Source organism: Penicillium waksmanii, assembly GCF_028829765.1.
Source record: "Penicillium waksmanii strain IBT 27052 chromosome Unknown utg000002l:1.0-3326099.0:1.0-3328782.0, whole genome shotgun sequence".
Taxonomy (NCBI): Eukaryota; Fungi; Ascomycota; class Eurotiomycetes; order Eurotiales; family Aspergillaceae; genus Penicillium; species Penicillium waksmanii.
The window spans coordinates 651,665-670,303 of NW_026643249.1; the positions used below are offsets into that span (position 1 = coordinate 651,665).

At 51.3% G+C, this 18,639-nt stretch overlaps 8 protein-coding genes across 8 annotated transcripts; 6 read left to right on the forward strand and 2 right to left on the reverse strand.

Annotated features, from left to right (window-relative positions):
• Positions 1 to 80: 80 nt before the first annotated feature.
• Positions 81 to 1,154, forward strand: N7481_001914 (uncharacterized protein; the record flags this gene model as incomplete). The annotated part of the gene is made up of 1 exon (XM_057261133.1): positions 81 to 1,154. The coding sequence occupies one exon, from the start codon at positions 81 to 83 to the stop codon at positions 1,152 to 1,154; it is 1,074 nt and encodes a 357-aa protein (XP_057126065.1).
• Positions 1,155 to 2,067: 913 nt separating this feature from the next.
• Positions 2,068 to 3,045, forward strand: N7481_001915 (HPP family protein; the record flags this gene model as incomplete). The annotated part of the gene is made up of 2 exons (XM_057261134.1): positions 2,068 to 2,373; positions 2,467 to 3,045. 2 exons carry the CDS (start codon positions 2,068 to 2,070, stop codon positions 3,043 to 3,045), a joined length of 885 nt encoding a protein of 294 aa, XP_057126066.1.
• A 643-nt stretch (positions 3,046 to 3,688) lies between these two features.
• N7481_001916 (ATP-binding cassette family ATPase ARB1) lies at positions 3,689 to 5,581 on the forward strand (the record flags this gene model as incomplete). The annotated part of the gene is made up of 2 exons (XM_057261135.1): positions 3,689 to 4,246; positions 4,313 to 5,581. The coding sequence occupies 2 exons, from the start codon at positions 3,689 to 3,691 to the stop codon at positions 5,579 to 5,581; spliced, it is 1,827 nt and encodes a 608-aa protein (XP_057126067.1).
• A 1,078-nt stretch (positions 5,582 to 6,659) lies between these two features.
• Positions 6,660 to 7,996, reverse strand: N7481_001917 (TFIIH complex kinase subunit CCL1; the record flags this gene model as incomplete). Its single annotated transcript, XM_057261136.1, has 2 exons — positions 6,660 to 7,601; positions 7,664 to 7,996. 2 exons carry the CDS (start codon positions 7,994 to 7,996, stop codon positions 6,660 to 6,662), a joined length of 1,275 nt encoding a protein of 424 aa, XP_057126068.1.
• A 681-nt stretch (positions 7,997 to 8,677) lies between these two features.
• On the reverse strand, positions 8,678 to 9,515 carry N7481_001918 (E2 ubiquitin-conjugating protein UBC1; the record flags this gene model as incomplete). The annotated part of the gene is made up of 3 exons (XM_057261137.1): positions 8,678 to 8,849; positions 8,919 to 9,193; positions 9,255 to 9,515. The coding sequence occupies 3 exons, from the start codon at positions 9,513 to 9,515 to the stop codon at positions 8,678 to 8,680; spliced, it is 708 nt and encodes a 235-aa protein (XP_057126069.1).
• Positions 9,516 to 10,286: 771 nt separating this feature from the next.
• Positions 10,287 to 11,872, forward strand: N7481_001919 (proteasome regulatory particle base subunit RPT2; the record flags this gene model as incomplete). The annotated part of the gene is made up of 4 exons (XM_057261138.1): positions 10,287 to 10,289; positions 10,359 to 10,424; positions 10,489 to 11,557; positions 11,619 to 11,872. The coding sequence occupies 4 exons, from the start codon at positions 10,287 to 10,289 to the stop codon at positions 11,870 to 11,872; spliced, it is 1,392 nt and encodes a 463-aa protein (XP_057126070.1).
• Positions 11,873 to 12,279: 407 nt separating this feature from the next.
• Positions 12,280 to 14,073, forward strand: N7481_001920 (WD40 repeat domain-containing protein; the record flags this gene model as incomplete). The annotated part of the gene is made up of 1 exon (XM_057261139.1): positions 12,280 to 14,073. The coding sequence occupies one exon, from the start codon at positions 12,280 to 12,282 to the stop codon at positions 14,071 to 14,073; it is 1,794 nt and encodes a 597-aa protein (XP_057126071.1).
• Positions 14,074 to 14,853: 780 nt separating this feature from the next.
• N7481_001921 (DUF803 domain membrane protein) lies at positions 14,854 to 17,434 on the forward strand (the record flags this gene model as incomplete). The annotated part of the gene is made up of 2 exons (XM_057261140.1): positions 14,854 to 15,886; positions 15,951 to 17,434. The coding sequence occupies 2 exons, from the start codon at positions 14,854 to 14,856 to the stop codon at positions 17,432 to 17,434; spliced, it is 2,517 nt and encodes an 838-aa protein (XP_057126072.1).
• Between the last annotated feature and the right edge of the window lie 1,205 nt (positions 17,435 to 18,639).

Below are 18,639 nucleotides of genomic sequence, written 5' to 3' on the forward strand. Positions count from 1 at the left end.
TCGTGGATCAAGACAGCTCGATCCCTTCTCAATATCGCAAGATTGGCCAAATGGAGGAATTAAAAAGGGGCTTCTGCAGCATGGACGCTGACTCACTCTCCGATTTCCAGCTCCTCCCCTATCCATCTCAGCACCGCGACTCCAACGGCGGCGGGGAGTCGGAATCGCTGTCGCCAACATCAGATAACTCACTCACACTCAATGTGTCTTCATCATGGACATACTGCGGTCCCCTCCTAACCCTGGAAGAGAATAGCCTCCCATCCTCCTTCCACACTTGGGCCCAAGCTACCGTCAACGGCTCCCTGCTGACCCCCCTCTTCTCGTTCCTGGCCTATGTGCACGAATTTCTCGCAGCGAACAATCTCGCGCACTACTGGTTGACCGTACGGGCTACGCAAGGATCGACAGAGTTCGATATTCCACGATGGCACACAGACGATCTATTCTTCTCTCCGCTGGCCACGAAAAAGCCACAGCCAAAGCCGAAGTCATCGTCCTTTTCGAGAAAGCTCAAGTTCACCACACGAAACTATTACACCCTGCGTCCTCAAGAGCAAACACAAACACAACGAAGAAATAATACCCAGCATGCCACGATACCAGATTACGATGCCCTAAACCCATTTATCCACCCACAACCAACTCACACCCAACCCCAACCAAAAAACGCCCAAATAATAACCCCCAACTCCAACCCCCCAGACTGGAAACTCTGCACAACACTGCTAGGCCCAGGAACAATCTTCATAAACGAAAAAAGAAACCTCGCCCGCTCAATCCAGCGCACCACAAAAATAGCCGTTCAAAACGAAAACCCAGGCCACATCTGTCTCTCAATCCGGTGCGTAGGTTGTGCCTCCGCGGCCGAGGCAGTCCGAACCCGTCTAGCGACGGATCTAAAACCGCACCAAACCGTGCAGTCTCAACAGGGCGAGTGTGTCTTTTTTCGCGTCGGTGAGGAGGAGGGTGCTGTTCATTCGGAACCGAGGTCTCATGGGGATCGGATCTTTGTTAATGTTGTTCCTGGGGATGAGCGGGATTTGAGGTGTTTGATGGCGAAGTGGGGGATGGAGTTTCCTAGGGCTTGGTGTGTTGGATTACCGCTTCAGATTGAGGGGGAGGAGGTTTATAGAAATGTCGGTGAGATTTGAGGTGGAGAAGGTTGGGAGGACCTCTTAAGGTTGAGGGGTTTTGACGATTCGCTTGTCTCGTTTTTTGGATGGCCTCCAGGGAAGATTGATGCCACTGGCAGATGAAGCATGTCTACATATGGTCTACTCCGTGCATATCTCCACGGCTTGTTTTGATGATAAAATGGTCTATACTAGGCTTTGTTTCAATTTGATTGATCAGATGTTCACCGAAGTACCTAGGTACCAGTAGCTATGTATTGTATGTTAGGCAGGAAGCTTCTAGAACAGTGGAAGTATGTAGAGAACATTCTTGGAATTATTTTATGCATTGACAAACTTCAGCCCTACAAATTCAGCACAGATGGGCTATCCATGCTGGTCGTTAATATTCCCAGTTAGATATACATATGGGAATGCTCTACAAATCTTCAGCTGAATGTGATAGATTTCCTAGATCATCACCGATCATCATGATCATTCAGGGGTATTCCCTGTTACTAGTATAGATACGGAGTATGTATGTAGGGTGCATCCACATACTCCATATGTAGGTCGGGTTGTCAATAGATGATCTCGGCAACCCATAGTTGACATCATCAATGCCAAGCCGCTAAGTCCAAAAGGGGAATTTCTCTTACTCAATATAAATTCGCTGAGTGGTAGACCGGCCGCAACCAGACGGAGTTGGGACCCAGTCCGACTGAGGGAAGACGGTCATGGTACCTCTTTCACTACGGATGTTTATACAAGCCCGCGGAGATATCTGAAAGAGGTGACGCGGAGCATTTACGACCGTCGTACCCACGCGGTAAAATGCTCTTTTATAGACTCTTCATAGGGCTGGACCTCCCCCCAGAGCTGTGAAAGTTAGTCCCCGGGGTCTCACGGACGGATACAGACCTGCTGGTAGGAGTCTGTTTAGTACTCGCTCATGCCTGAATCATTCCAGCAGAGAAAGGGCTCCTCTTCCAATGCCATCTCCGACATCTCATCCTGGAACTTTGACATCGATCGGTTCTTGAACCCACTCATCCCAGTGCCAAGATGGAATCTCATTCCACAGCCCATCGCTCACTTCCTGGGGTATCGAAGTCGAGCCCCGAAGCCACTTGGCAATGTTATGGTTGCTTTCTGGTCCATGGTGGGAGCCTTTGTTGGCGTGGCCTTGGTGGCCAGTGTCTCCAAGAGAGTACCTTCGTTTGAGGATCGAAATGCACCAGCCATCATCGGAAGTTTTGTAAGTGCAGCGTCTTCCTTATCGCCGTGCATACAGTGCATGTCGTGCATGTCCACCTTTCCAGACAAGCAATGGCTAACCAATATCAACCAGGGTGCCGCCGCCGTGATCGAATTCTGCGTCGTTGAGTCTCCGCTCGCACAGCCACGAAATGCATTCTTCAGCCAGCTCATCGCCTGTGTCGTCGGAGTCGGAATCTCAAAGCTCTTTGCCCTCAATCCGAATGCTGAACACTACATCGAGCTCGGCGGCGCGTTGGCCTGCGGTGTGACTACCGCTCTCATGGTGCTGACGGGTACGGTGCACCCGCCAGCAGGCGCAACGGCACTCCTGGCCGTGACGAATGAGCAGACGGTGGGATTGGGGTGGTTCCTGTTCCCGGTGATGATCCTGGGGATCACCCTGATGCAGTCTGCTGCCTTGGTGGTCAACAATATCCAGCGACGATATCCGATGTATTGGTGGACCTCACAACCTCTTTCCCGAGCCTGGGATGCAGATGTTGAATCGGATCGGGAGAAGAGAACCCAAACCGGTAGTCAGTATGAGGAGAGCCTGACGGATCTTCCTCGGCGACTGGTGGTGGAGCGAGGCGACATCTGGGTACCCAACGGGGTATTTGTGTCTGCTGAGGAGAGGCAGGTCCTGGATCGGATCAGTGCGAGGTTGTAAATATCATGAATGTGCATATCGGGAGTATGAGTTAGTCTGTAAATACCACAGCTCCCAATCACCATTCTCGTCGGCTTATGTATGGAGTAGACTACTCCGTATGAGTAGCGTACGAGTAAACACGACAGCGTTGAAGTGGCAAACTTGAGCCTGGCCTTTCAGGCCACCAAACTGCGGTGACGTCGCCAGATCCAATCAGCGGGCAGGTCCACCAAATCTGAATTTTTTTTTTTTTGGTCTGCTCTGCTTTGCTGTGTTATACACCGCGTCCAGACGAATTTCTCCAGCTGAACCTCCAAGTGGTTTCACTTTGATCCCAAGCCAAGGCCCACAATTCGCGCTCCGAATTTTTTTTTTTTCACTCTCTGACGTCGGAGCTTAGAGATCCCAGCCATTTCTATCGATAAGGGCTTGCCAACAATCCCCCCCACTTCAACTTCTCAAATTTCGCCCCCTCTCTCTCTCCTTCTCTCCGCCCCGCCAAACCCGCTCCACTCAATCTTTTTGCATTTCTTTTGCCTTCAATCTCTTCGTTCCTGAGATACCTGGCCGTTCTCTCTCTCCCCCCCTCCCCCCTCCCCTCCCAAACCACACCCCCTACTCCTTTCTCAACTCGTTTTTCACGCTCTCTACATCCGCCATCATGGTTTCCGCCTCCAAGGCCGCCCGTATGGCCAAGCGTGCCGACGACAAGAAGGCCAAGAAGGGCTCCAATGAGGAGGCCACCGAAGAGGCCGGCGCAGAGCAGCCCGCAACCAACGATGAGAAGATGAAGGAAGTCGAGAAGCTCACATCCCAGATGGATAAGCACGGTCTGTCTGATCGTGTCACCACCGGTGTGCTCTCCTCCATTCCTTCCTCCCGCGATGTTAAGATCACCTCTGCCTCTCTGGTGTTCCACGGCAAGGTCCTCATCACCGACTCCACCCTCGAGCTCAACTTCGGCCGTCGTTACGGTCTGCTCGGTGAGAACGGTTGCGGAAAGTCCACCCTTCTCAAGTCCATCGCTACCCGCGAGTACCCCATCCCCGAGCACATCGATATCTACCTTCTGAACGAGGGTGCTCCTCCCAGTGAATACGGTGCCCTGGAGTGGGTTGTTCGTGAGGCTCAAAACCAGCTGGACAGCATGGAGAAGCGTGCCGAGGAGATTCTCGAGCACGATGGCCCCGAGAGCCCTATCCTCGAGGATCTGTACGACGTGAGTGACCTCAATATCTTCGTATCTCTTTTCTTCCATCCGAAAATAAACTAACACCCTTCACAGCGTATGGACAAGATGGACCCCTCCACCTTCCACACCCGTGCTTCCCTGATCCTGACTGGTCTGGGTTTCAACAAGGTCACCATTAACAAGAAGACCAAGGATATGTCCGGTGGATGGCGTATGCGTGTTGCCCTCGCCAAGGCTCTGTTCGTCAAGCCTTCGCTGCTTCTGCTCGATGACCCCACTGCCCATTTGGATCTCGAGGCCTGTGTGTGGCTGGAGGAGTACATGAAGAAGTGGGAGCGTACCCTGATTCTGGTTTCCCACTCCATGGATTTCCTGAACGGTGTCTGCACCACCATGCTGGACATGCGCGGCCAGAAGCTCCTTTACTATGGTGGTAACTACGACTCTTACCACAAGACCCGTAGTGAGCAGGAGACCAACCAAATGAAGGCCTACGCCAAGCAACAGGAGGAAATCACCCACATCAAGAAGTTCATTGCCTCCGCTGGTACCTACGCCAACTTGGTCCGTCAGGCCAAGTCCCGCCAAAAGATTCTCGACAAGATGGAGGCCGACGGTTTCATCCAGCCCGTCGTCTCCGACCGTGTCTTCACTTTCCGCTTCGCTGATGTCGAGAAGCTGCCTCCTCCTGTCCTGTCCTTCGACGACGTCAGCTTCTCCTACTCTGGTGAGTGGGCCGACACTCTGTACGAGCACCTCGACTTGGGTGTCGACATGGACTCCCGTACCGCCTTGGTCGGCCCCAACGGTGTCGGAAAGTCCACCTTGCTCCGTCTCATGACTGGCAAGCTGAGCCCCATCGGTGGCCGTGTCTCCCGTCACACCCACTTGAAGCTCGGTGTTTACAGCCAGCACTCCGCCGAGCAGCTCGACCTGACCAAGTCCTCGCTCGAGTTCGTCCGTGACAAGTTCCCCGAGAAGTCCCAGGACTACCAGTACTGGCGCCAGCAGCTGGGCCGCTACGGTCTCAGCGGTGAGTCCCAGACCGCCATCATGGGTACTCTGTCCGAGGGCCAGAAGTCCCGTATCGTCTTCGCCCTGCTGGCCATCGAGTCTCCCAACATGATTCTGCTCGACGAGCCTACCAACGGTCTCGATATCCCCACTATTGACTCCCTGGCCGATGCCATCAACGCCTACGCGGGTGGTGTTGTCGTCGTTTCTCACGATTTCCGTCTCCTCGACAAGATCGCTAAGGACATCATGGTCTGCGAGCACAAGACTGTCCGTCGCTGGGATGGCACCATCGGCGCTTACAAGAACCACCTGCGCAAGAAGATGCTGGATGCCGGTGCCGTCTAAAAGTCGTTATACTACTGTGTGGTATACTATTTGTGCATGCTTTGAAACGGTTTATATATATCTTCTCAACGGTTGTTTTCTTTTTAACTGTTTCCCCTGATGACGACGAAATGCTAGACGAGAATTCGAAGGAATTGCAATGTCAGAAAAGTTCAGCCTCGCGCACCGAGAATATCCCACCCAGGAGGACCGGCTGGCCTGCCACAGATACAGATTCTGCGAGCTGGGTCTCGGACTAGGTCTTGCTGTGGGTGTTTTTTTTTTCTCTTCTCATGATGGGTGCGGCGCTTGATTTTTTGTTTCATGTTCTTAGATCGGTGGTCTCCCTGTTCCCTGCCCTTACTAGAGGATTTGTTTGGACTTGGGGAGCAATATTTGCTTTGTTTTGTTTTTAGGTACTGGTCATGAACTCATTCCCCCTCAGCGCAAGGTCATTCTGCCTGTGCTGGTTTTTCTTTTCATTGTCGTCTCCTGCAACTGCATTCTGGATAGAGTAGATTTGAAGAAAGGAAAGAATGGATTATGGAAGGTTGTCTAGTCAATTGATGGTTTGCACTGGCTGTCATTCTGTCTTTCATCTCCACATCAAATGTACATCACTGGGTAAATTCAAGTTTGTAGACCGCATCTGGTATTAAGGTCACTGCTGATTCAAGTTCAACTTGTACTAGTAGATCCCCATCTAAGCCCTGGAGTCCTTGGGAGAATTTCCAGTCTTACCTGACTATCGAGATAGAAATGGAACTTGCTCACTGTCAGCCTTGGAACCTTGGTAGAACGGCAAATACGAAATATTTCCAAGGTTATCATCTACTACTACCATTACTACTAATAGCTTTGGTAGGTCCTAAAAGTGTCTTTGATACATATATATATTCACCGGACCTCGGGAAGCAAAATTGCTCAGTAAAGAGGCCTCGGAGAGCAACAAGTGCAGCAGTTTGATATGGCTGTGGACTCGCATATTATTCATATTCATTTAAGTTTCCCGTCCAAAGAGAGATCAAATGGATGTATCTTTCTACTAGAACAGAGCGCTAGAAAGATGCAGACATCGCAAACCTAGTCAACTCATCCCTCACTGCCCTTTCGTCCTATCAGGAACAAGTTCCCCGCCAAACATGTCCTTTGCCCCATTCTGTTTCTGCTCCTCCAATTTCCTCTTCTTGGCCTGTCTCTCCGTCTCGCTTTCTGAAGTTACCTGGCCAGAATCGGTGGCAGCAGCCGCCGAGACCGCCCGGGACGGGGCAGAGTCGCGTTTCTGCGACATGTTGGCGCCCTCGGGATTCTGGCATTTATAATGTTTCTTCGCGATGCGCTTGAGGTTTTTTATTTGGGCTGCATCTGCGGAGAGAGGGGTGTAAGCTTGGAGGAGGGCTGCACAGTCGGAAAGGACTTTGAACAGCTTGGTGCGGATTTCGTTGAGAGGGTTGGATGGGTCTGTATTAGCTGGAGTAGATGTTATGGGACCGCCAAGCTTGGTTTCCAGATAATATTCGGCCAAGGGTCTGTCGGCGAGGAGGAGGCCTGAGAGCCAGATTTGTGAGGGCGTGTAGAGGAAGTACACGTCTGTCATCTGTGCTGCGGTCTTGAGCAGCTCGCGTGTTGCGTTGTGTGCGCGTCCAATCCGGTCGGCTATGGATGATGAGGGCGTGGGAGGTGGTGCTATGGAGAGAATCCCTTGTTTGAGAGATTCTGCTGTTTGGTGTGGGAGGAGGGGGGTTGGTTGGCCCTGGCCTTGGGCAATGGCTGAGAGCTCCATGACGCCACCTTCCAGTCCGCGGAATGGGTGTCGGACATCGAATGTGAAGCGGAGACCTTGCATGAGCAGGAACTCGGGTGCGACCACTTCGTCTGGTGATGGGTTCCCGGGGATTGCTTCTGCGAATGACCGTAGAGACATATAGTAGTTATCGGTTTTGGTGGCGACGAAGAGAGCGGTTGCCATGATCTTTTTGGGATGATAAGTCATGGGGGAGTTGGTCAAGTAAAACCGGCGAAGGTATTGGATCGCGGTGGCCTAGTAGAAGAGCAAGCTGTTAGATATTGTCTCTTTTCTGTGTTGGTGTGATTCCAACTTACTCGGACGGTGGTGGGCAATGGTGGTTTATACTCATCACCCAGTTCCAAAAGCGACTCGCAGTAGTACCGAACAAACACCAGCTCCTCTTCGGGAGTCAGGCAGTCTATGGGCTTTTCGTCAGAAGCTTTACTTTCGACATCGCTGCCCGGCTGTGGAGTGCCTGTCGCAGAAGGTGTGGCGGACTGTTGAGCTTCGGGAGCCCGGCGAAGCGCGGTCCTTACCCGGTCGCTGGCAATGACATTTGTCGTAGCGCGAAGCGACTGTAGAGATTGCTCGGTGTATGACCAAAGTCGAAACTGAGAGGAGGTGCGGTAGATGTCGTCTTCAATCATGATGAAAGAAGGCCTGTCGCTGGGAATTGTTGAAGGGAGATGATGAAGGTGCCGATGATGGTGAGGTGGATGTGATAAAGTCAATCGGAAGAGGGCTTGGGAGAGCTACACGTGATTAAAGAAATGATACTTTCTTCGCGAGATTCACTCGTCGAACGAGCAGCTGCGGAAGATCCAACAGCGGAGGTTGATGCGGCGAGCTTTGGCCCGACTTATCGATAGCACTGTCCCGCCGTCTCCGCCTGTCATCTGCCTAACATGCTACTACTACTACTTGGTAGTTTAAAAAGACTTGCCTAGTAGCTACTGCTACTGCCCGATATATTAATATTTATTAATTATTGATCAACACTGAACAGTCAGTAAATAAATCAGTCCAATGTTAGATGAGCCAGAGCTTTGAACAGGGTTTCAAGGCTGCCCCGTGGAGCCCAAGCTGGGCAGATACAACATACTACCAACTTGAACTCGGGTGGTTGAACAATCTCAAATTAACTAGCATTTTCAAGTCTGGAGTGACTTAGAATATCTAGTAGCACTCGTAGGTGTTTAATAAAATTTGATCCATTCCAACCATGGAAGGTTGTCAGGTGTTCAGGTTTGTTCTTCTATATACATCTATTTCGTTTCAGACAATTTCCAAGATTCAAGAAAAATCCACGGATGGGCATGACCAACATATCATTCCCCAAGTAGCCGTGCGGTGATATCTCCCATGAGGCCAGGTCCTAGATCATAATCGTCGCCCCCATTTTGATTGACTCCCACACGTTCAAAGACATCTACTACCTGTTCGACCTCGAATCCCATACCGCCAAAGCGGTCGACAAGGTCCTTGTTGTATCCGTTGTACCTAGATGGAAGCAATGAGCACATGCACCGTCATCTTTTTCTTTTCCACCGATTGTCATAAGTGTCTTACCGAGCGAGATTATCTTCTTCGGTTGGCTCTTGCCCGGCCGAAATGTCTTGGTTGTCCTCATCAGGCTTTGGCGGAGCACCAGCATAACGAACAGCCCATTGACGAGCCACACGCGCAAATTCAGCAGGCTGCCGCATCATCATCTTTGCAACTTCCGCATCTTGAGGATCCTTGGGCTCTGGCGTGCTGAGCAATTGTTGCAAGGAGAGAAGAGCAGACTTGACAGTCAATACAGGAGACCAGGCGCTAGAGAGGGTATCAAGACAGATAGCGCCCTGCGAATCGTCCGATATCAGTAAGTGAGACAACGCGGTTCCACAGAGGTGAGGTACTTACGGTCTGACTGCTGATATTCGGATGCCATACTTTGGTCTCAAACTTCATGACCGGTGGCGTGAAGGGGTAATCGGTAGGGATCTTCACATCTACCGCATATGATCCGCCTTCATACGGGGTTCCAGGAGGACCTGGAAAAGAGCCGCGGAGATGAGTGACATCATCCTGCTCGCCGAAGGGTTCGATGCTGATCTGCGAGTGGGTGTCTGCGCGGATATCCGCGATTTCTTTGCCAATCCGACGGATTCGATGGCTAGACATGATGAATATATCGATGTAACGGAGCTAAGGCTCAATTCAGGGAGACACAAGCGAATGCTTTGTTCTAAGCAATACGAAGCGTCACTTGGCCTTGGGGAGGTTGGATAGTGACGGTGGATGGTGATCGCGTGCTTGGTATCGGACCACCAATTGGACGCTGAATTATGAACCAACAAGTTAGACAATGATTCGGGGAATTTGATCCATCAGAAATTGGCGGTCATGAAGAAATCTTTCCTAACACAAGAGAATATCATAAAACAAGGGCGGATGTCGGAATCTTACCAGGGAGGGGAAGTGTACGGGAAGTTTATGGGATTAGTTAGCAGCCCGGAAGTGGGAGCTGGAAGCTGGGAGCTGCAATCTGCCTCGGATGGGGGTATTTGAACAATCGAGTTCAAGAGTATCACAGTTTCTCGAAATAGAATAGTTTGCCGAATACCAGGAGCTGCCTCCACCCGAGGAATCAAAAAAGGTGCGGGACACCACAGCGGACAGTTGTGATTCAGGCATTCAGGCAGAAATGGGGACTCATGACGCATTTTGGCCTGAGGCGACAGTATATCACGTGATGGCGGCAACAGCTCCCAGCGCCAGCTCGTCGCTCCCCCGAGAGATCAGAGCAACATCACTTGCATTGGTCATCCCTTCCACCCTTTCGAATTACCATCCTCGTTATTCTTTGCCGAGGCCAGAGGCTACTCCTATTTGAGATCTATCTCAGTTCAGCTCTTTGGGCTCTGACAGCGATCCTGTCGCTGGCTTACAAACATGGTGAGTTGCCCTACCTGACACCCGGCTTTGGGCTTGCATGAAGCATGAACTGATGATCCATCATGACAGGGTAACCAGCAGTCTAATATGGGCGGCGGCCAAGGAGGAGATGGTCGTGATGATAAGGATAAGAAGGTATGATTGATTCACGTTCGATTTCATCTGGTTACTCGATCAGCACTGACACCGCGTCTCGCAGAAGGACAAGCCTAGATACGAGCCCCCTCCACCTCCAACCACTCGCATTGGAAAGAAGAAGCGCAAGGCCGCTGGTCCCAGCACTGCCGCCAAGCTTCCCGATATCTATCCAACATCGCGATGCAAGCTACGATACCTCCGAATGCAACGAGTTCACGATCACCTGCTGCTCGAGGAGGAATACGTCGAGAACATGGAGCGATTGCGCAAGGCCAAGGCCCAGGCTACCCAGGGTACCGTCGACCGAGGTGACTTGGATGTGATGGACCGCAACGCTGATGAGCGGAGTCGAGTCGATGATATGCGTGGCAGCCCGATGGGCGTCGGTAACCTGGAGGAGCTGATCGACGATGACCATGCTATTGTTTCTAGTGCAACTGGCCCAGAGTACTACGTCTCAATCATGTCTTTTGTCGACAAGGATCTTCTCGAGCCTGGTGCCAGCATCCTGCTGCATCACAAGTCCGTGTCGGTCGTTGGTGTCTTGACGGAAGAGTCTGACCCTCTCGTGTCCGTCATGAAGCTCGACAAGGCCCCAACCGAGTCATATGCTGACATTGGTGGTCTGGAACAACAAATTCAAGAAGTCCGAGAGTCCGTCGAGCTGCCGTTACTACACCCCGAACTGTATGAGGAGATGGGCATCAAGCCACCCAAGGGTGTCATTCTCTACGGTGCCCCCGGAACGGGAAAGACACTTCTTGCGAAGGCTGTCGCCAACCAAACAAGCGCTACCTTCCTGCGTATTGTCGGTAGTGAGCTGATCCAGAAGTATCTGGGTGATGGCCCGCGTTTGGTTCGCCAGATCTTCTCAGTCGCTGCTGATCATGCTCCTTCGATTGTGTTTATTGACGAGATTGATGCCATCGGTACTAAGCGTTACGAATCGACATCTGGTGGTGAGCGAGAGATCCAGCGTACCATGCTGGAACTGCTTAACCAACTGGATGGTTTCGATGACCGCGGTGACGTGAAGGTCATCATGGCCACTAACAAGATCGAAACCCTGGATCCGGCTCTGATCCGACCCGGTCGTATTGATCGTAAGATCTTGTTCGAGAACCCTGACCGTAAGTTTAGCCACCCATTGATTATTGCCTTCCACTTGACTAACCTGCCTTCCTCTTCCAGAAACCACCAAGAAGAAGATTTTCACCTTGCACACCTCAAAGATGTCCCTGGGTGATGACGTTGACCTGGATGAGTTCATCAACCAGAAGGATGACCTATCCGGTGCCGATATCCGTGCCATCTGTACCGAAGCTGGTCTGATGGCCCTGAGAGAGCGTCGCATGAGGGTGCAGATGGATGACTTCCGTTCCGCCCGGGAACGCATTATGAAGAACAAGCAGGATGGTGGCCCTGTGGAGGGACTGTACTTGTAAACATGACCAGTACTCGGTGGAGAATGGTCATGTTGGAGACCCTTCAGGGCTAGATCTGTATTTTAATGGAACCCAAGCGATTTACGGAGATTTTATACCTTGATATACTTCCCTGTTTGTGATTTTCTTCAACATTAAACTAGTTTTCATTGTAGAATAGTAGGTCACGCTACTAGTATCCGAAAGCAACCAGCCTATCACGTAGGGGATATCAAGTTCAATGGCTCAAATTGTTCAAATTATTCACATTGTTGAAGTTGTTCTGAAGTGAGCATCTTTGTCGAACACGGACTAACCCTAGATTGGTTAGTATCGAGTGCAAACGATGCAAACCAGCTCCCCGGCTCCACGCAAATTCATCCACCGCGCATCGCATCGGCCCAGTCTAATGTCACACATCTTCAAATATGGACGGTTTCGACGAGGAAGCATTCAAGCAGTTCTTCCCTTCTAGCTTTGGCAAGCAGGAGAAATCCGTCGACGTTGATACCCAGATCAATCGCTCCAAGCGTGCAGAGGTCTCGGCGAAACCACTCGCCAATGATGAAGGGACTCGGAGTGAACTAACTGCAACCTCCGAAGCTACTGCTGCTGGCACATCGACCCAAAAAGACATTCCCAAGCGTGAAGATGATTTGGATGAGGACGATGATGACTCGGATGACTCGGACGATTCCGACGACGAAGATGAATTCCCCGTGTCGCATGAGATGGTCCTCAAGACCCATGAACGCGCCGTGACGACCATGACCGTGGATCCTTCGGGAGCGCGACTAATTACAGGTTCTACCGATTGCACACTGAAGTTCCATGATTTTGCCTCCATGACACCTTCCACCATTCGCGCCTTCAAATCCGTTGATCCCTCGTTGAAGAAACAGTCTGCGGCACAAGACACCCATTCCGTCCACTACGTCGCATTCAACCCTATTACCCCGGGCTACGTCCTCGCTGTACCGGCATCATCTCAATCAAGGATTCTCGATCGTGATGGTGAAACGCTACTTGAATTCGTCAAGGGTGATATGTACTTGCGGGATCTTCACAATACAAAAGGGCATGTTTCAGAAGTTACTACTGGAGTTTGGTGCCCGTCGGATGAAAACCTCTGTGCTACTGCCGGCTCTGACGGCACGGTGCGTATCTGGGATGCCAATGTCGCTCGTTCACAAAAGGAGGTGATCGTACATAAATCACGAGTCGCTGGATCCGCTGGCCGGACCAAGATGACGGCCGTCGCCTGGGGCTCTCCGAAACAGGGAGGTTCTGATGTTTTGGTTACTGCGGCTCTTGATGGTAGCTTGGTGATGTACAGTGGAAAGGGGCCCTTCACTCGACCAGCGGCCGAGGTACGAGATGCTCATACTCGCGATACCTGGACCAGCGGCCTGGATATAAGCTCCGACGGGCGGCTTGTCGTCAGCCGAGGTGGCGATGATACGATCAAGCTATGGGACACGAGGAAATTCAAGACTCCTGTCAACACCGTTACACATACTTCAACATCTTCTCGCTATCCTACATCGAACATTCAGTTCTCCCCGTCGTCGGCAAATGTGATCACTGGCTCGGAAACCGGCCACCTGCACATTCTCAACCCTGCCACTCTGAAGCCTGAACTCGTCACTCCTGTTACGCCCGGGTCCCCACTGATCACTGTCTTGTGGCATGAAAAGTTGAATCAGATTCTGACCGGCTCCGCCAACGCCGAAACGCATGTTCTCTACAACCCTAACATGTCGACTAAGGGTGCCGCGCTGGTCATGTCTCGCGCACCTAAGCGTCGCCACTTCGATGACAATGCCACTCTTACAACTGATCTGACCCAGGGTATTTCTGGAGACTCGGTGGTTGTTGGATCCAACGGTGTGCCCCACTATAGTTCATCAACCTTCTCTTCCCGTCACCCAACGGTGGGCATGACAGCTTCTGGGCGTTCTCGAGACCCGCGCCGCCCACATTTACCGGCTGTTACTCCCTTTGCCAAGGGTCAGTCGGACGAGAAATTCATCCGAGACTATATTCCTCTCAGTTCCATGCGTGATGAGGATCCTCGCGAGGCGCTTTTGAAATATGCCGATAAAGCCGAGAAGGACCCGGTTTTCACCAAGGCATACAAGGAAACTCAACCTAATGCGATCTATGCCGAGCTGAGCGATGACGAAGAGGAGGGCCCAGAGAAAAAGAAGGCTCGACAATGATTATTTTCCAACCATGTATAATAAAATTTATGAATCCTGATGATTGACTATCACTTTCCATGGTGCTGCTCTTGAATTGTAGAAACTAAACTCCACACCCAGTCTCGACCCAGCCACAACAAAAAGTACTAGTATAACTTGAACATGAAACAAAGGGCGCATGGAGGCCCTCCTTGCTGGGACAGCTCAGGAATGTGAAGGACCCATCAATCTCCCCTCTTTTCTTGGCTGCCAGATGACGTCCCCAGAGACCCGGCGATCGCCAATGCACTCTTTTGCCCGCCCGAATTACCAATGACACACACAAAACAGAACCAGCGCGAGCTTGGACCTCATATGCACGGCTTAGGGCGCGATTCCTGGTTGCAAAGTAGTGTGTGAGGCACGTTTAACAGTAGTATGGAGCAAGGAGTGAGCGTTACGGTTTATACGAGGTACCAACAACCAACTACAAACTGCTGACATAGCAATCTCTCTCCTCTTCTCTCTCCGCTCCGAACCTCGTCGACTCTAAACTTCTGCCTTCAAACGCGACGAGGCAGCGTCGAAGGTGACAATCAAACGGACCTTGCGGGATGCTGCCGATTCTTTTCTTGTGAAATGCTCCCCCATCGATCCTAACCTTTTTCCACGTCGACTTGTCGACTACCGCTATTGAAGAGCTCGGGCCCGAAGATCCCCCCCCCCCCCAGTCGGCACCCCGATTCGATTCCGGACCTTTCAGTCTATGCGATCAAAGACTTGTGCTTGCGTATCTCGCCCTTAAACTTACGCGCCCGCATGGAATCTCCCCAGGAGCCCCTGTTCGCAGGGCTGCTCACCTCTCTCGTTACGTCGGTGATCGCACCTTCATCGGCCACGGCCACGGCCACGGCCACGGCCACGGCCATTTTGTACCCGGCCTCCTATTCGCATCATTCCTACGCTACATCACCTCCTGTCCCCTCATTACCACCGAATAATAATGGACAGTGGGACAATGAGGGGAAAATGAGACAGTGGTCATCTACCATCGGTATTATCACCGCTCTTGTCGGCAACGTCTTGATCTCCGTCGCTCTCAACATCCAGCGCTATGCGCATCTCCGGATCGCGCGGGAATGGGAGCAGGACAAGGTTAAGAAAGAAGCAAACTGGAGGCGATCCCAATCAGACACTCGATCAGCAACCCAATATGGCGCCGTAGGAGGCGAACGTTCTCGCGGTGATGATCAGCCGGAGAGGCCGAGGAAAGAGCAACGGCACGCGCCACACCGTATTTTTGAAGAGTACAGAGATGATGTCGATGACCCTCCGCGAGGAAGGAGGGGTTCCTCGGAATCACCGCAGTCTATGCGCAACTCCTTTACGTCTGATCGTACAGCTCGGCCCGGAGACAAGGATGATGAGTTCGGAGACCGCAAGTCTTACCTCCAATCTCCGTACTGGTGGGCTGGAATCATTCTGATGTGTCTTGGTGAAACGGGCAACTTCATGGCTTATGGATTTGCACCGGCTTCTATCGTCTCGCCCCTCGGCGTGGTGGCGTTGATATCGAATTGCGTCATTGCGCCTTGTTTGTTGAAGGAGAGGTTCCGACAACGCGACTTCTGGGGTGTCTTGATTGCCATCGCAGGTGCTGTGGTCGTTGTTCTCAGCGCAAAGTCGTCGGAAGAGAAGATTGGCCCTGACGAAATTTGGGCGATGATTACCACTTGGGAATTCGAGACCTATCTCGGGTTGACCTGTGGGTTGATAATTGCTTTCATGTGGGCTAGTTTCAGATATGGATCTCGCTCAATCCTGATCGATGTCGGCCTGGTTGCACTATTTGGTGAGTCCCCTATACCTGTACTCGCTTTTATGCGACTTAGAGACATACTAACAAGATGATATAGGCGGATATACAGCTCTCTCCACCAAGGGTGTTTCCTCGCTTCTGTCATATACATTGTGGCACGCCATTACCTTCCCCATCACCTATCTACTGGTCTTTGTTCTCGTCTTCAGCGCTCTGATGCAGATCCGCTATATTAATCGGGCCCTCCAGCGATTCGACTCTACGCAAGTGATTCCAACACAATTTGTCCTCTTCACACTTTCTGTCATTATTGGGAGTGCAGTTCTATATCGTGACTTTGAGTCAATGTCGGCCAGACGCGCTGGAGAGTTTGTTGGAGGCTGTTTCCTGACTTTCTTGGGTGTATATTGCATCACGAGCGGCAGAGTTCGATCTGATGATGAGTCTACATTTTCAACTGACGACGAAGAAGAGGCTATTGGCCTGCTAAATGGTGAACGCTATCAAGATCGAGTTGATCTTTCACCCCCGAACCAGCAATTACGAGCACCGAACGGCCCTCGTACTGCCATCGATTATACCGACGATGCTCCACAGTCTCCGTCAGGATCTCTACTAAGCCGAGGGATAGATGGAGTTGATGAAAGCCAGCTTACTCCGCGGGGTGTCCTTTCGGCCGCCCCATCTTCTCCAAGCAGCTCGTTGCCTATGGATTCTCCCCTTTCAGGCCCGTCGTTCGAAGGCCCGTCTCCATTGCGACCCCCGTCTCGTATGTCGAACCCCTGGGCGGACAGCAACGAGCAGATATCCGCTGCTTCTAGACCCGATTCCGACATTCGTCCTGTCACTCCCCCGTCCGACGGTAGTACTGTCCAAGAATCTACAGTGCTTCTCCGCTTCCCCCCGGCACCCGGAATGGAGGGCTCTCCATCAAATGGAAATGCTACGACTGCTCGACGTGCCTCGACACCAGCCGGGGGCAACCAGATTCAGCTTCCAGACCGAAGCCACACGACACTCGAGACACCTACACGTCGAACGCTTCGCAATTCTATCTCCAACCGATTCTCACCAGGGCCCCTTCTCCCCGCATTATCAGGTGGTTTCAGTGCTGTAGTAGCCGAGTCCCTCCGACGCGGCGAGAACAGCCCTTTCAAAGATCGCTCCAAGCGCAGGTCAGGCCGTCGCAAGCAGCTGGATGGCGCCTTCGATGAACCTGAGTACTTTGACGGCGAAGGAGGTCATGACAGTTCTATCACAATTGCCAATGCTCGACTTCAGTCGGCTACTAGTCTCGTCGCCCCAGGTGTGGAGGGCGGCCGATCCACCCCTGCCCTCGCAACCGATATCTATAACACACCGACTCAGAAGCCCAGCGAAGATGTGACTCGACTTCGCAGTTTCAGCGACTCGTGGAGCGGTGGCCTGGCGTGGCTGGGTGGTGCGCTGCGAAGTAGCAACGTCGAACATGCAATTGCTAGCGGCGCGGTGACACAGGAGACTGCGACACCGCAAAACAATGAGACACCGAGTGCCGATCACTCGAATGACGATGCTAATACCTCTACCGCATCTCGATAAGCGAAGCACAACGCAGTGCCGCGCAGCACAGCAAGGGGGGACGAACGAACTCCTTAGTCTCCCCTTTGCTTGCAGGGGCTGTACATGACGAGTGGCTGGGTCACTCCAAATCATACATACATCCTCTCTCACCTCTTCCTTTTTTTTCTCTCTTATTTTCATTATTTTCTGTAAGCTTCTTCATGGCGGGGATCGGTGTATATCTTTTCTTGTGGACATTTACTGGGCTGTATTGACATTGCATTCTGCGGGGTAACTTAATTTCTTTTAATGCATTTAATATCCTCCACTTGTTCATTATCTTAAATTACCATACCCGAATTATTCTCTCTATTCAAAAGGGCAAATTATTTCGTCGCAAGTTACTTTTGTGTTTATTCTTCCTACTTGGTCTCGAACGATCACAATCTCTAGCAATTCAATTTGAGTGTGGAGTAAACACGAAATTGTAGGATGATTTGGCTTTTTCATCTAGACTGAATAAGATTACATCCTGCAAGTCCTAGGGGGCCTTTCTTCTCTGATAGGTGGAAAAAGAACATGCGTGAAATTAGTTAAGAGTTAGAGCTACATACTAACCACTACTGACCACCTCCAGCACTACGCCTAACTACTTACCATTGAAGTACTAGTAGTCCCCGGCCAAAGCATTGAGTTTGCCACACCAAGTACCTAGATGTATTTATCCGGTGCTTTTGACCCGAGGGTCTCGGAGGTTCGCCTTTTACCTGCGGCCTGCAGAAGCGAACGTCCAAGCTTCAAACAAACTAAATCAACACCAAGAAGCGGGGGAGGTTGCTCCGTTTCATGATAGTTCTAGCGCACGAAATAAGTTCTTAGCGACTGCTCTTTACAAGACTAGCTGCTTGACCCGTGACCATTTCATCTCCGAAGTAATCCCAGATCAAGCCAAAGCTGCATGTTCAAGGTCGATCTAATATCCACCTTACTATAACGGTTCAAGTTTGTGGTGAAACGACCTCGGGGAGACAAGCCGCAGCGTACCCCAGCGGACATTTTCCCCGCGGGGTCGAGAAGATTAATTTGAGGTCTTTGGTATTGCATGATTTCTATGCATGATGACCGCCATTTAATAGTCCTGAATTACTTTTTTTTTTTTCTTTCCAGGATTTGGATTTTCTCTCTGTCTTCTTCAAAACTGTTTTCTGGAATGAGAGCTGATTGACGCGTCTCTTTTTCTCGAG